General features: G+C 40.8%; 2 protein-coding genes across 30 annotated transcripts in view; one reads left to right on the top strand and one right to left on the bottom strand.

Annotated features, from left to right (window-relative positions):
* ELP1 (elongator acetyltransferase complex subunit 1) overlaps positions 1 to 14,769 on the bottom strand; it is a 62,421-nt gene that overhangs the window by 23,224 nt on the left and 24,428 nt on the right. For all 5 annotated transcript variants that reach the window (XR_016393609.1, XM_089913508.1, XM_089913509.1 and 2 more), the window contains 15 exons: positions 14,463 to 14,645; positions 12,155 to 12,261; positions 11,509 to 11,612; positions 10,289 to 10,342; positions 10,091 to 10,196; positions 9,126 to 9,241; positions 8,686 to 8,759; positions 7,859 to 7,937; positions 7,678 to 7,757; positions 5,970 to 6,107; positions 5,775 to 5,860; positions 5,089 to 5,237; positions 4,392 to 4,515; positions 3,370 to 3,467; positions 1,698 to 1,899 (listed from right to left, as the gene is read on the bottom strand). Coding sequence is in view for 4 of the 5 variants with exons in the window: in XM_089913508.1 (XP_089769634.1) it covers positions 1,698 to 1,899; positions 3,370 to 3,467; positions 4,392 to 4,515; positions 5,089 to 5,237; positions 5,775 to 5,860; positions 5,970 to 6,107; positions 7,678 to 7,757; positions 7,859 to 7,937; positions 8,686 to 8,759; positions 9,126 to 9,241; positions 10,091 to 10,196; positions 10,289 to 10,342; positions 11,509 to 11,612; positions 12,155 to 12,261; positions 14,463 to 14,645 (1,700 nt within the window). In the remaining variant the exon portion in view is untranslated. The remainder of the gene's footprint in view (positions 1 to 1,697; positions 1,900 to 3,369; positions 3,468 to 4,391; positions 4,516 to 5,088; positions 5,238 to 5,774; positions 5,861 to 5,969; positions 6,108 to 7,677; positions 7,758 to 7,858; positions 7,938 to 8,685; positions 8,760 to 9,125; positions 9,242 to 10,090; positions 10,197 to 10,288; positions 10,343 to 11,508; positions 11,613 to 12,154; positions 12,262 to 14,462; positions 14,646 to 14,769) is intronic.
* CTNNAL1 (catenin alpha like 1) overlaps positions 1 to 14,769 on the top strand; it is a 128,307-nt gene extending 113,538 nt beyond the window's left edge. For 22 of the 25 annotated variants that reach the window (XM_089913540.1, XM_022579115.3, XM_089913537.1 and 19 more), the window contains one exon: positions 1 to 14,769. This exon is cut by the window's left edge. The gene's annotated coding sequence lies outside the window, so the exon portion shown is untranslated. The other 3 variants (XM_089913516.1, XM_089913534.1, XM_089913533.1) reach the window with 3 other exon arrangements.

Here is a 14,769-nt window from a genome sequence, read left to right as displayed (position 1 = left end):
ACAATCAAAATTTAGCATGGGATGTGAAAATCACATACAGTCAAAATCAGTCATGAAAAATGCTTACAAAGGCACACATATGGGAAACTGACCTAGCATCTCGCACTAATCCATTTTTTCCTCTAATAGGAAGAGGCTGCTATTTCTTTGGTTGTGCACTAGATGGGGGTAGTTGGCTTATGTCAGGGGTCTTGCAGTATCTTCAGATCTGAGACTCATTCTCAGCCCAGTTGAGATAATTACACTATGAGAGGCACACAGAACCCAGAGTTAAGTAAGGGGCTGGCAGAGTCACATCTCCCATTTCATGCTAACTCCAGGGCATATTATCACTGACAAAACCAGGAAGAGTCATCTCCACTGTTTCAAAAGCTATCTTTTCTTCCTTTTGGTGACTTGTGTAAACTAAGTTAAATGTACACATGAAGTGACTCCACCTTGTAACATTTCTCAAAAATCTTTGAGCACTGTCTTCTCCACCTTTTTCTGCTAAGCATCTGGGAGAACTAGGTGCACTCCATTATAAGGCATGACACACAGCAAGCTAAGAGTTGAAAAGAATGTAAGAGAAGATAACAGACACCAAGAACAGAACTAGAAAATTTAAACTACAAATAACAAGTTTCTAGAACAGAAGTATCAACGGAGCCAGAATGAATAGTTAATAAGACTCAAATAAGGATTTCTCAGTACTTATAAAAAGAGTTCAGCTTGGAAATTGAAAGGGCTTATAGAAGAGTCCACAGATCTAATAACCAGAAAATGCCAGAAAGAGAAAAGTGATAATCTCACACATTTTTATAATCCCAAAGGAAAAAAAAACAATGTGAAATTACTCAAGAGAATATGTACGTACATTTAACAGGATATAGTTTGGATTTTTTTTCAGGACTGCTTTTTATGGGGAGATCATAACAATATTTACAAGACTCTTGAAAAGGTAGGAGGAAAATGTACCAGCCACTCACCCACTTCAACCATGGCTGAGAGGGCCAGAGCCGCACCCGTCTCTTCGCCCAGGCACTCTGGGAATGCCACTCCAGTCTAAGAAATCAGACTGTGGAATAACCTCACCGCCAGTTCAGGCAATCCCTAGATCCTGACACAGCTAAACTGCCTTTGCTTTCACTCTGCTTATACATTTGGCTTCATTTCTGAAAATTGCTATTATGGTTTCCAATGATCTATTGGCTATATTTGAACAGTCCCACTCGGAAATTCTTCTTTACATTCTCGCAGGGCACATTGCTACCCAGCTACACTGTACCCGGTGTCCTGTAAAGTGTGAGTTTGGTGAATGAGGTAGAGAAAAGTGTTAGCTAGATCATTTCCAACTTTGAGTGTTCTCTCACGATTCCAGCTTTTCCCCTTCCTGAGGACTGGAATACAGATGTGGAGAAAATCCACCTTCAACTCTGCCTAAGAGATGGCAGATCCGCACCATGGGAGGACTTGTCAGTGCCATGAGAGAGACAAGTAAACTGCTTTCTTTATTGTGCCATTGTATTTGGGGAACTCTCGTAGCAGTTTAATTTTTACTCTACCTAATAAGCCACTCCAAATTAACCTTTACCCATGCACATGACAATGCACCAAGGTGTGCTCCCACCTGGCACACGTCTGCAAAACTGCCAAACAAAACCACAGAGACACAAAGCCATTAGAGGTTATCTACGAGAACCTAATGGTGTGTTTACCTGCCAGAGTTCTGCCCAGGCCAGCCAGCTGGTCTTTGGTCAAGTGAAGCTGGGCTGCCACACAGAGAGCTTGCTGCCAACTGCCACAAGCCACAAAGGCACTGAGAGCTTTCTCGTAGGCACCACAGCGGGCAAACACGAGCCCTGCTGGCTCACAGAGGTGCTCCTGCAGCAGGTGTTCCCCGTAAGCAATGCTGATGTCCTGGGACAGGAGGAGACAAAGGGTTGGTGAGGACAGGTGATAACTGTTTTTTTAAATCTCCAAGGTAGGCTGCCTCGGTCATTATACTTGAAACTCCCTGGAATGACTTAGAAAAACCCTGTGGATGACCAGTGAATTCAATCTTTCTTCCACTCAAAACCTTACTGAGGATGTGCCATGTATTCATCCAACAAAAAATTACTGAGTACTATTCAGGGCAGTAACACAGCAAAGCAAAAAATAAAGCCAAACAAAGCAAAAACAAACAAACAGAAAAAATAAACAGTAACAAGAACCACTCCCAACTTCCTGCTCTTGTGGTGAAAGAGTACGAACTTATAAACACACTGTGGTCGACAGCTAATGGCAGACAGTGGTAAAGGGCCAGAGCGATGGGAGTGCTGTTTCAGAGGGCTGTGAGGATTAGAAGCCACGTGAAGAGTTACGGGACAGTACTCCGCGCCAAGAGCACAGAAAGCACCATGGCCATCGGGCAGGAATGGGTATGGAATGCACAGGAAAGAATAACAAAAAGGCTGGTATGACTGAAGCACAGAGGGCACAGGAGACGAACAGATAAGGCAAATGAGAGCAAAGAGGCAGGCTTTGGCCAAATTCTCTATTCCCCAGGCTCAGTATGAGGCAGGGAAACAGAGGGACATAACACGGGGTCCCTGCCCTTAAGGAAACCCACAGCCTGGTGGGGCAACAAATCAGTAGATAGCAGATTGATAAATGCCCTTCCCAAGTTTAGAACAGGGTGCTCTGGGAGCTCAGTGTTTGGCACCTCAGCCAGGAACGGCTTTCTGGCAGAGGAGACCCGAGAGTTTAGAAGGACAGGGGGGCTGAAGGAAGTGGAGGAAGAGGGCTGCCAGAGGCAGCTGACGATAAAGAAGCAGGCAGGGGCCAGATGACAGAAAGACGTGTGCAATTTGTGGACAAACTGAAAATGGTGGTGATGATAGCACGGGCTCCATATCCCAGGTCGGCCACCTCATGTCCCAGGTCCTGAGGCAAGGTGGTTCCTCATTTGAAAATTGTGCACAACACCTACCAGGTTGTTGTAAGAATTATAATACATTTAGCTGATAAGCAAAGTATCTGCATATGAGAAAAGTTAAACAGGTGTTTGTTCAAACAAGCGAACCAAACTTTATGTAGAACTACATGGGAAAGATCAGCACTATTCAGGAAGATCGTGAGTTTGGGCTGGAGGAGGGGCAGGATGGAAACTGCCATGGTATTCCCGAGGAGGATCCAGACAAAACGGCTAGGTTTCTTGCCTGGGCAAGTTCTTCAGAAGAGGAACAGGTCAGGGCCTTTCTCCCAGATAAGAAGTTCAAGATGAGGCTAATTAGTTTGAAGATAAATCTTGAAACCAAGGACAGTGTCAGGGACTCAGGAGCCTCATCCTTCTCCAACTAAAGCACAAAGCAAAATCAGGAGAGCCTCATTTCACATGCTACACACCTTGTACTGCTGCGAGTTTGGTGGATATAACTTCAGAGCTTCGTTATACAAGTTTTTATCTTTTATTAAGTTTAAGCATTCTGGGAAGTACTCCGGTCCTACAGGAATAAGATTCATACACACACAAGCTTGAGACTTGGGAAGCATAATGGATTTCATTTCTACCAATGGTCCCTACATAAAATCAACAAGGGACCTTTTTAAGACCTGCATAATTACAGTATCTGGAGAACGGGAATGCAGGAGTGTGAGCTTTAATGAGCACCACTGCAGATTCTGAGGTATGAGAAGTACCAATTGGAATGAGCGTTCTACTTAAAAGGAATTTTACACTACCTCTGATGAATGACCATCCAGCCCAGTGTTTGCTCAGCCTCCTTAGTAAGAATCACCTGGGGAGCTTATTAACCATACACACGCCTGAGTCCCGTCCCAGCCCAGCTGAACCAGATCCTCCAAGGAAGCCAGAAGCTGAATGCTTAACAAGCACCCCAGGTGCCTCTTCCTTGTCCCGTCTCAGCCCTTAGGAAAGAGTCATAACTGCTGAAGCGTGAGGCTCCAGTACTGGTCAGGGATGGGGTGAAGCACAACACCCGGCATCGTGCTGCTTCGACTCCACATCACTGCCAATCAAAACTGTGTCAGGGCACTGCCAGTAGGCACGGCCACTCAGACAAGCTGGGTTTCCTTCAGGTGTCTGCAAACACCACGAGAAGAGTGAATTATCAACCAATTTTGATTTTAAGACACTGAAGTGAATTTCGAGGATGATCACTCTTGACTCAGAAGCATCTGCTCTATCTTAGCTATGGAGCTCCTCCCGTTCATTCAAAGACATTTGCTTTACCCTCAGCTTTTCAAAACATATGATAAAAATAAGGTGCGCATACGTAATTGTTAACATTTTGAGGTGTGGAAATTGAAATCTGTCTGTCTAAACTAACATTTGATTGCAATTTATACCCTCCCTAGTTCCAAAGAATATTTGAAGCAGAAATAAACATACTAACCCTCACACTTACCACATTTGCTGAGGTGGCCAATGGCTTTTTCATACCGTTTCAAATATTTGTCTATAGTGAACCGCTGATAATTCATTTCCATTTTCTTAAGTGTATTTAGAAATGGAAGGTATTCTTTGGGATCCTAAAAATTAAAAAAAAATTTTTTTAAAGGACAATTTTATTGCTCGTGATTATATTACTTATAAAAATAAACATATAATAATTATAGCATGAAACGAAAGCTACATCATTTTTAAAATATGTAGTGTATTCATATATTAATTATATATAAAACCAAACTACATAAAACCACTTTTGGTAAAAATGCCTTAACATATGGGCATATTGTCCAGGTTCCCAATTTGCACTGGTAAAAGAAGCTACATGATAGAACTCGACTGGAATATGAATCATTTGTTATATTTCCTTTATAAGAGAAGAATTTGTTCACACTTAATGCCTATAAGCTTAAAAATAACCCAGTAATTTTATTTCGATTGCTCAACCTAGCAATCAAAACACTTTGGTAAGCCCAGAACAGCAACAGAGAATGAGCTTGGAAGTATGGGTCCTGGAGACTAACAGTTCTGCCTCGAGGCCTGTCCTCACAGCCTTAACATCAGACCAAACACTGCAGTGTCAGGAGCACTGTTTCATACTACCATGTTCACATAAACAAAAATGAGAAGTATGTCTAAGTAGTAACTCCACATACCTTCTGTGACTTCTCAGCTACCATGAGGACCAAATCAAAGTTATAGGTCCCAAGAGAATGATCATATAATTCATTAACATCTACAAGAAGCAGCAAATACTTCAGGGCCTCTTCAGCACTCACAGCATCAGGAACAGGTGCAGCACTTCCTATCAGTGTGTAAGAAAACAAAACAGAACAAAACCATTTTGGGAAAAAACCCACACACCTAGCAACATAACCAAAAAGACAAAGTAATACGTTTTCCTGGCAGAACTGGACACCAGATGAATATATTCTTTTGACTCTTTTTTTTTTTTTTTTTTTTTTGTGGTACGCGGGCCTCTCACTGTTGTGGCCTCTCCCGTTGCGGAGCACAGGCTCCAGATGCACAGGCTCAGCAGCCATGGCTCACGGGCCCAGCCGCTCCACAGCATGTGGGATCTTCCCAGACCGGGGCACGAACCTGCGTCCCCTGCACCGGCAGGTGGACTCTCCACCACTGCACCACCAGGGAAGCCCTGACTCTTGTACAAGCTTTATAGGGCAGCATTCAAAGAAATGGACCCAGGTTTTAAAATGGAGATGAAAAAGCCACACGCCAAATCAGTGATGTGACCCTGGTCCTGTCAGTGCGATCTCCAGAAGACCAAAGACCCGATGTCAGTCGAGGCCCCGATACACACACTCTGTCAGCATGTCTCTACCTTGAAGCTCGTGTACCTTCTGCAGCACAATTTCCAGTTCTGGGGTGGTTTTTTTCACGTGAGAGGTGAGTATTGATAGGCAGTACCTGAAGTAGTAAGTGAAGTACACCAGAATAAGAAAGATGAGCAAGCTGAAGAGAAACAACTACACACTTCTGTTACTCAAAAGATGCCAACTAACGACAGCACACGTACTTGTGAGGATTTATGTTCTCCATGGCTGCTCTCATAGCATCGCAGATAAGGTCTACTTTTTTCCCATCAGGATTGCTGGACAGCTGGACAGTGCTGGTAACTGGTGGAGGGTACATGGTTTTTGTAACATCTTCTTCCCTGAGAACAAGTGTGTATTACAAGGTCACTAACTGAACATATGTCCCAGCTATCAAACTACTAACATATATGTTGGAGTGCCGATGAGATAATAAATAAAAAATGGCTTTTGGAAGACAGTTTAATTTTAAAAATATTCATATATGGTGAAAAATGGAAAAACTTGCTGAGAAGATGGAAACATGTCCACAGAAGACTTGTATGTTAATGTTTACAGATGTTACATTCATATAGCCCCAAACTGGGTACAGTCCAGCTGTCCACCCACAGGAGAATGAAGAAATAAACCGCAGTATGTTTACACTATGGCATACTACTCAGCAATAAAAAGGAATAAACTAGTGATACACGCAAAAACATGGATGAATCTCAAGACAGTATACTATATGATTCACTTATATAAAGTTCTTGAACAGGCAAAACTGCTCTACAGTGAAAAACTCAAAAAAGCAGTTGCCAAGAGGGTGCAGACAAAGAATAAATGAGAAGGGATTTGGGGGAACTTTCTGAGATGAAGGAAATGTTCTCTATCTTGATAGGGGTCAAGATTACATGGAAGTATACCTTTGTCAAAACTCAGTGAATGGTACGCTTATAATCTGTGCATTTCATTATATATAAATTTGACATGCGGGGGGACCCCGTACACAAAGAATATGCTCTAGTTAATGTTATGCAAGGTGAAGTACTGACAGGTAAAGTGGACTGATGCCTGTAATTACCTCGAAATTTGTCTAAAGTAAAGATGAAGGGTGGGGACTTCCCTGGTGGCGCAGTGGTTAAGAGTCCGCCTGCTAATGCAGGGGACACAGGTTTGAGCCCTGGTCTGGGAAGATCCCACATGCCACGGAGCAACTAAGCCCGTGCGCCACAACTACTGAGCCTGCGCTCTCTAGCCCGTGAGCCACAACTACTGAGCCCACATGCCACAACTACTGAAGCCTGCGTGCCTAGAGCCTGTGCTCTGCAACGAGAAGCCACCGCAATGAGAAGCCTGTGCACCACAACGAAGAGTAGCCCCCGCTCACCACAACTAGAGAAAGCCCACACGCAGCAACGAAGACCCAATGCAGGCAAAAATAAATTAATTTTTTTAAAAAGTGCATTAGGAAAAAAAAAAAAGAATGGTGGATGGACACATGGGAAATAGTGATAAAGCAAATACAGGAAAATATGAACTGTAGAATCTAGGTGTTGGTACAGGATGCTCACTGGACAATTTTCTCAACTTTTCTATATGTTTAAAATTTTTCATTGAAAAGTTAGAAAAAAATAAAAATAGAAAGTTAGAAAAAAGTCATTGCAGAAAAAGACACCATTTATTTCAATTAATAGTTTTTTATGTACACCTAAAATTAAAGTCAAATAATAATTCTAAATGACATCTTTTAAAGTCTTAGTTTTAAAAAGGGAAAAGATTGAAAATCCAGTACATGTGGCATCTAAGAGTTAGAGATTAAAAAAATTATATTGAAAAGTAATTTTTCTCCTCTATTTATCTGTCTGATTTCCTTAACCAGAAGAGAGAAAATTATGCACGTGATACTCATGAATTATTCAAAATACTTACTTCAATTCTGTGAAAAACAGATTAATATGATTTACAGAATCTATCTGTCTTATGAAGGTTTCCACATTTTCAAGAAACACCTACCCAAGAAAAGAATAAAAAAAGGTAAAACATTTTAGTTCAGATCATCTTAGTTCAAGTCTAAGGTAAGCTATGATAAATATCAGATTTAGAATGTTACCTTAGGGTTATGATCATGAATCAGATTGAGATTAATTCTCAGTTTTCTCATGCATTCAAATGCTTCTTTAAACATTAGTCTGTGAAGAGACAGAAAATGGACAGAGAGGGCATTTCACAAAAAGTAAGCTCCCTGGACTCAGCATATTTTCATAATGATATAAACCAGTTAAAATTAAGACTATAGCCCAACTACTACTGGAATTCTACTCTGAAATCATAGAATGAAAAAAATCAGGGACCAGATTCATTTACCATCCTAAAAGGTGTGATTTAGTCATCATGGCCGGTTGAGGACTATATCCACACACACGCACACAAGAAAATCATTATGGAACTTAGAGCTACTTTCTTTTTTAATAAAATGTTAGTAAACATCTTTCCAATATAAAGTTTCCCCCAAATTCAGAGATTCAAACAATGGATCATTTCCTTCACAACAGTGGCTCAGGCATTTTTGGGTCACAGGCCTTTTTATAAGTCTGCTGAAAGCCTTGGGCCTTCTACCAAGAGAAATACACATAGACACAGGATGGTGCAAAAATTCCCCAGGTTCATAGGCCATCTAAAGCCTATATCGTTCCCCTTAGGCTAGGAAGCCCTGTTTCGTACAATGAGCCTCATGATTCCTTCTGCTAGGAATGTTTATTACACCATACGATATAAGAATCAAAGTGTGAAAAAAAGAGAGCCTCTGAGAACCTGATTGAAGATATATGTAATGAAAGATTTAAAGACTTTTAAGTTTTAAAAATCTTAACGAAATACTTGCTGTCTTCACACATAAGTCATAACAATAAGCTAACTACTCATATACATGGTACTTACTTGTCCAACCACTTCCGAATTTGAGCTAAAACCAGGGCTCGATGATGAACAACTTCTAAGTTTCCCCTTGGCATCTTAAAATAAATAAATCAAATCAATAACATTTTTAACTAAATAGAAAAAAATTAAATACCCAGGATATACAATTTTACCTAACTCTTAGAGAACTAACACAACACTGTAAAATGAGCATATCTTTGGCAAAATTTAGTTATGCTCAAAATTTATTTTGACTTTTAAGAGAAGTTTCCCTCTTAGCCTTACGGGGCAGAACCTGTATTAACACTCCTTTGTATAAAGCTAACAGAGAACTTAGCAAAGAAAGGCTTATAATAACTTAACACAAATGATAAGACAGCTTAAAATATAATCCACAAGAATTCTGTTTGGTATTTACTGTCAAATGACTATCAGAAACATAGCCTGAAAAATCAGCTTACCTGTAATATAAGCTTTGTGTCCTGGGGCACAACAGTGACAATGCGTGAACCCCTCTCCACCTTCCGCAGAGATTCCCCATTAGACGCATGGCTGCTGCTCAGACCTGCCTGTAATGCTAAAGACACCATAGGCTAAGCCTTAAGAATCACTGTCAGGACAAGCCACTCTCCACTAACCGCAGCTGAAACTGCATGTTATCCAAAGTAGAAGGAAGCAATTAACAACTAAGCCGTACTGCTCTCTTACTCAGCCTCAAGACCATTAGCCCCTCTGATAAACAATCTTATCCCAGAATTTTGTGCTCTCTCACAGAGCCCTCATGCACATGCCCATACACAACATCTCAACTGATATGGAAAACACAGGGAGGACTGGGCACCTTCTCTCTGTCTTAGTGTACTGATAAAGCTACGATCGTATCAGTGAAAGATTCCCTGTTTCCAAGTTATCAATAGAAGCAAAGAAAATAAGTGGGCTTTTTTTTTTTTCATAAGAAAATTGTGTGCATGCGCACACATACACGTTGGGTGGGGGGACGTGGAACACAGAAAAAAATGCAGCCGATTTCCTACGAGCCATGAGATGGAGCCTTCAGATATACAATGGAGGGTTGCCACAGTGAGAAAAGGAAGATTACAAAGAAGACTGAGCATATTGCCAGTTTGGTGCCTACATGGTAATTCAAAGTAAAATATTAGTTATATTAAAAAATTTCCTGAAAATTGTTTGTTTACCTTAGGATGTGCTGCTTAAGGAAGGACCTCCTTCTCTTTGCTAACTGATGTGGAGTGATTCAACTGAGATATCATGTTGAGATTAGGGGCTAAGTAAATGAACTTGAAAAGTTTTCTCCAGTCTAGGACTCCATGATAAAAAGCCAAAGTATGCAACAATCTTAAGTCATCAAGACTTAAGAACTTATTAGAACAGGGACTATTTTCTATTTTATACACTGAAAACTTACTTTTCAATGATGCATCTCTCAGGCAAAAACACTGGCAAGTATGGGAATGAGTTGTCAACAATAAAAACTCATCATATACTGCAAATGATGTGATATTTGAAGCAACCTACAAAAGGTCAGGGAGGCAAAGGGGAGAGTTAGCTATATTACTTGGAGCCAAGACTGAAAAAGATCCAGTATCAGAACAAGCCTTGATACCTCAGTGTCATTGATGAAAAAGCGACATCTATCAGTCAGACCGAGGACACATTCCTGCAAAGAAATGAAATATGAAATTACAAACAATTCTAACCAAACTAGTTAAACCAAACTTTTCTATTACATGGTTCCATTGCCCTATGATTTCACATCTAGGTCCTTGTAGCGGGGACTGAAGATGCCTAAGATGTGGTTGGTCCAGTGCAGAGTGTGCTATGACGCCATCCAGTGCATCAGCAAGCCCCGCTGTTTCCATCTCCTACGCATGTCTCAAACGTATCACCTTTTGGCCCGTCACTGCCTCCACTCACAGCCACTTCCACTCTCCTCCCTTTCAACCTACTCTCTACTGGGCAGCCAGGATAACCTTTCAAACCATGAAGCACATCACACTACTCCCTGATTACAATCATCAATTTTCAATCTATGTTAAATAAGCAAAGCCACACTCCTTCCCATGGCCTATCACTAAGGACTAGCCATTGCTTCCGTTAGGTTCCTTGAGTAAGCTGAGCTCTTCTAAGCTCACAGTATGGATAGTTCCTCCTCCCTGGAACTCTCCCTTTCTTAGAGATAGAGCTTTCTTTTTCTTCACATCTCAGCACATACACCACCACCTCCTAGAGGCTTTCCCAGACCACCAAAAGTTGGTCTCCCCATCCTCACAGCTACCATCCTCTAACTAGCCTCAAACACTTCTCTATTCTCTACCATTACACCCTGCTCATTTACTTCATTCTATCAGAAGGGACAGCCATACCCGTATTGATAGATTAAAAATTCCAGAAGGGCAGGAACTAGTCAGCTGTTTGGTTTTGTAACCACTGTATCTACCACCGGCCACAATTATAGGCATTGTAATATTTGATGAATGATAACCTACTGAATACTAGTTTCAAGATTACATTTCTGTTGTCCCCAAAAGTTACTTATAAACTAACTTTGAATGTTTTGTACAAATGGGGATAAAAGTCTGCCAATTGCATTTTTCTATTTTTGAATTTATACTTCCAAGGAAAGGGATCAACTAACTACTACATGCAATCTCTTAATCCCATTTCAGAGATTGAGAGGCTGAGGCTCAGGAAACTTCTCATTGTCGCCTTGAGATTTAGTGGACACTCAGGTCCACCTCCAAAGTACACACTCTTTCTACTTAATGCTATCAGTTCCTGGGTCACTGCTCTAAGTGGTAAGTTTTTCTGCCTGTGTTTACTTACCTCTCCTCCAACCATGGCCAGTTCGGTCTGTGTGCACGGATAAGGAAATCGAACAGGAAATCCACCAGGGTTCTTCCATGGTTCAACAGCCAGAGAGGGTGATTCTGCAGGATTGGCAGATGAGGTTTACCAAGAGCTGATCCGCTCTTTGTAAAAAAAAAAACTGTTACATTAATACTTGCTAAAATACTTAACATGCAATTTAAATCACTTTCCAAATGTGTTTTGGAAACTCAGTAAAGTACTCCAGTTCATTACAAGAGAAAATACAGGGAGAACACACCAGCTAATTCTACTCTATAGATTAGGGTTTTTCAGGGTAGTTAAAAGACCTAATAATCACGGCAACACTGATAAGATACAAGTATATGTACTCAAGAATTAAATATCTACGTAAGTCATAAACATGCTTTCCTTTTTTTTTTTTTTGGTACGCGGGCCTCTCACTGCTGTGGCCCCTCCCACCGTGGAGCATAGGCTCCGGACGCGCAGGCTCAGCGGCCATGGCTCACGGGCCCAGCCGCTCTGCGGCATGTGGGATCCTCCCGGACCAGGGCACGTACCCGCGTCCCCTATATTGGCAGGCGGACTCTCAACCACTGCGCCACCAGGGAAGCCCCCGCTTTCCTAACATTTTGATACTCACCCCAAAGGTACTTAAGTATCTGACCACCAGCCACCTGCAGTGCTACTGACTTGGTCTTGGAGTTGCAACACAGACTGATTATGACCCCATCCACTGTCACAGATGAACTGACAAGAGTAAAATAAAAAACAAAGGAAGTGAAGGAGGTGCGAACAGACTGTTTTTCTCAAAAGTAGTGACATTTCATTGATTTTGCAAAACAGAAAAAGAAGCAATTTTCCTTTGGTGCTGCACTGCCTATTTCAATATAACATAAACATAATAAATGCACACACATATGTATATACACACTAATAGATAAACTATTGCAAGCGCAAGCCCAGGTAAAGCAATTACCTGTCACATGACATTTTCCACAATGTCAGTAAGTAGGTGTCTACATTGTGAGGTCATCACTCCTATTCTGGCAGCAACTTTATATAACTTATTGCAACTTATTTCAATTTATTGCATTAAATAAAGCAGTGAATCTGTGGGAAAGTAAGCACGCTTAATACCTATATTGCTATTATATTCATTCATAGAAACCTGTGGGTCTCCCTTAATGGGAAGAGAGGAATCTGTTATTGCCATTATATTTTTTCCTGAGTCAATGAACCAAGAGTAGACATGTCTTAAAGGAAGTGGAAGAGGTATGATAAAAGCAAATGGTGCCAATGCTAACATTTATTCAAAGAGTTTTAAACAAATCTACAAAAACCCCCAAGATGCCACAAATTTGGGGAGGATAAGTTATCTGAGAAGTTAAAGGAATAGACTCTGGAGGTGCAATGGCTGGGACTGGATCCTGGCTCCACCTGCGTTATCTCAGGCAAGTTACTTAAAATGCTCTGTGCCTCAGCTGCCTCAGCTGTCAAATGAGGGCGCCAACAGTACATACTTCAGAGAGGTGTTGTGAGAAATAAGTGAGTTAATATAGGAAAAGCACTTAAAAGGGTACCTTTTACAAAGCACAAGCTATAGTAAATGTAAGGTATAAGCTAATTGGGGGACTATATATTTGTCAAAGACATTAACATTTTGTATGAACAAAATAGTCTTTTTTGAGAAACAAAAGTCAAAGCAGCAGAAATATATTTTAAATGACTTCTCACTTCCTTTATAGCAAATGAGATGACCGCATTTACCTTCTACAAGATAAAGATAAAAAATTTCCAATTTTTAGTAGTAAAAACATGCATAATTTAGGCATTTCTAATGTAAATTGCTCTGTTTTCCAAAGGAAGCCCCTGTTAAGTCTGCATGCAGCTAGAACATATTCTGCATCCAGACATATGCACAAAACCTTTAAAAATGTGAAGCATTACTGGGACTTCCCTGGGGGGCCAACGGTTAAGACTCCATGCTCCCAATGCAGGGAGCCCGGGTTGGATCCCTGGTTGGGGAACTAGATCCCACATGACGCAACTAAAAAAGATGCTGCGTGCCACAACTAAGACCTGGCGCAGCCAAAATAAATCATAAATAAATATTTTTTTAAAAATATGAAGCAGTAGCATTCAAAGATTAGAAGTTAATGACTGCATTTGGAATATGCTTCATGTACACAATAAAGAAAGGTTCCTAATTTTGCAACAACGGTTTTCAGAATTTAAACCTAACCAGCAGAACTTTAATTACATGTGAATCTGGGGATTACTATCAATGTATGCCGAAGGTGCCGAGTTTTGGAAACCTGAGGATTTCTCGGAGCTGTCCACACAACGCTATCTGGTGCACAACCGGGCTTGCGATACAGAAAACAACATTCATTAATGAAACCTGTTACGTGACAAAGATGCAGTCGGGAATCAAAATGAAACTCAGGGCCAGGGAGCTATGAAATTTTAGCAAAGAAAAACAGAAGAGGCTTTCTAGTAATAAATGCAGTCAAGTGCCAAACAAAATGTATAGGAGGCTGGAAGAAGTATTTTGAAGTCACTAAATCAAAATGAAGTGCATATATATAGATCTCATAGTCGATTTTAATAACTAACAAGGGTAATTAGAGTGGCTAATTCTCATAGGCTAATAATTACTCTGCTGGAATATAAGGTGAATGAAAATTTTTAACACACCTTAAAAATGTTTTGCCTCATCTCTTGGCATTTGTGCTATTTTTCACCACTTCTTGATGTATTTTAGTCTATATTTTGACATGACTAAAAACTAGACTTAACCCTCTTGCTAAGTATGTCTAAAAAGGAAGCCACTGCCCCTCAACCCTGCTCACTGGAAGTAAAAAAAAAAAAAAAAGTCCCATGCTCATAAAAGAAGCCTAATTCTATCTGCTTATTAACACATGGAATACAGCGAATTGTTGGAATACCTAATGTTGAGCTGTCCCTGCTCGTCATCCATCGCAGAAGGGGCCACAGTCAGATGGTGAATGACAGACTGTGGGCTGGACTGACTGTGGCTCACAGCCAGGAAAACGTCTTCCTGAACCCAGGTGAGAAGGCCGAGCTTCAGTGGGTTTACTTCTTCATCTTCACTGTTCTCAAACTGAATTCTGTTTTAAACATCGAAGAATTTTCAAAACATGAATAAAACTTTAACATCACCGAGATTTTCCTGAATGAAGGATGAACCATTTTATATATAGTCAACTCCTAATTATTTGGAGGGACAAAACC

Source organism: Delphinapterus leucas, chromosome 6 (assembly GCF_059928025.1).
Source record: "Delphinapterus leucas isolate spDelLeu-1000000601 "Yukka" chromosome 6, BTC_Dleu_Yukka2, whole genome shotgun sequence".
Lineage (NCBI taxonomy): Eukaryota > Metazoa > Chordata > Mammalia > Artiodactyla > Monodontidae > Delphinapterus > Delphinapterus leucas.
This window is presented reverse-complemented; position numbering and strand designations above follow the sequence as displayed.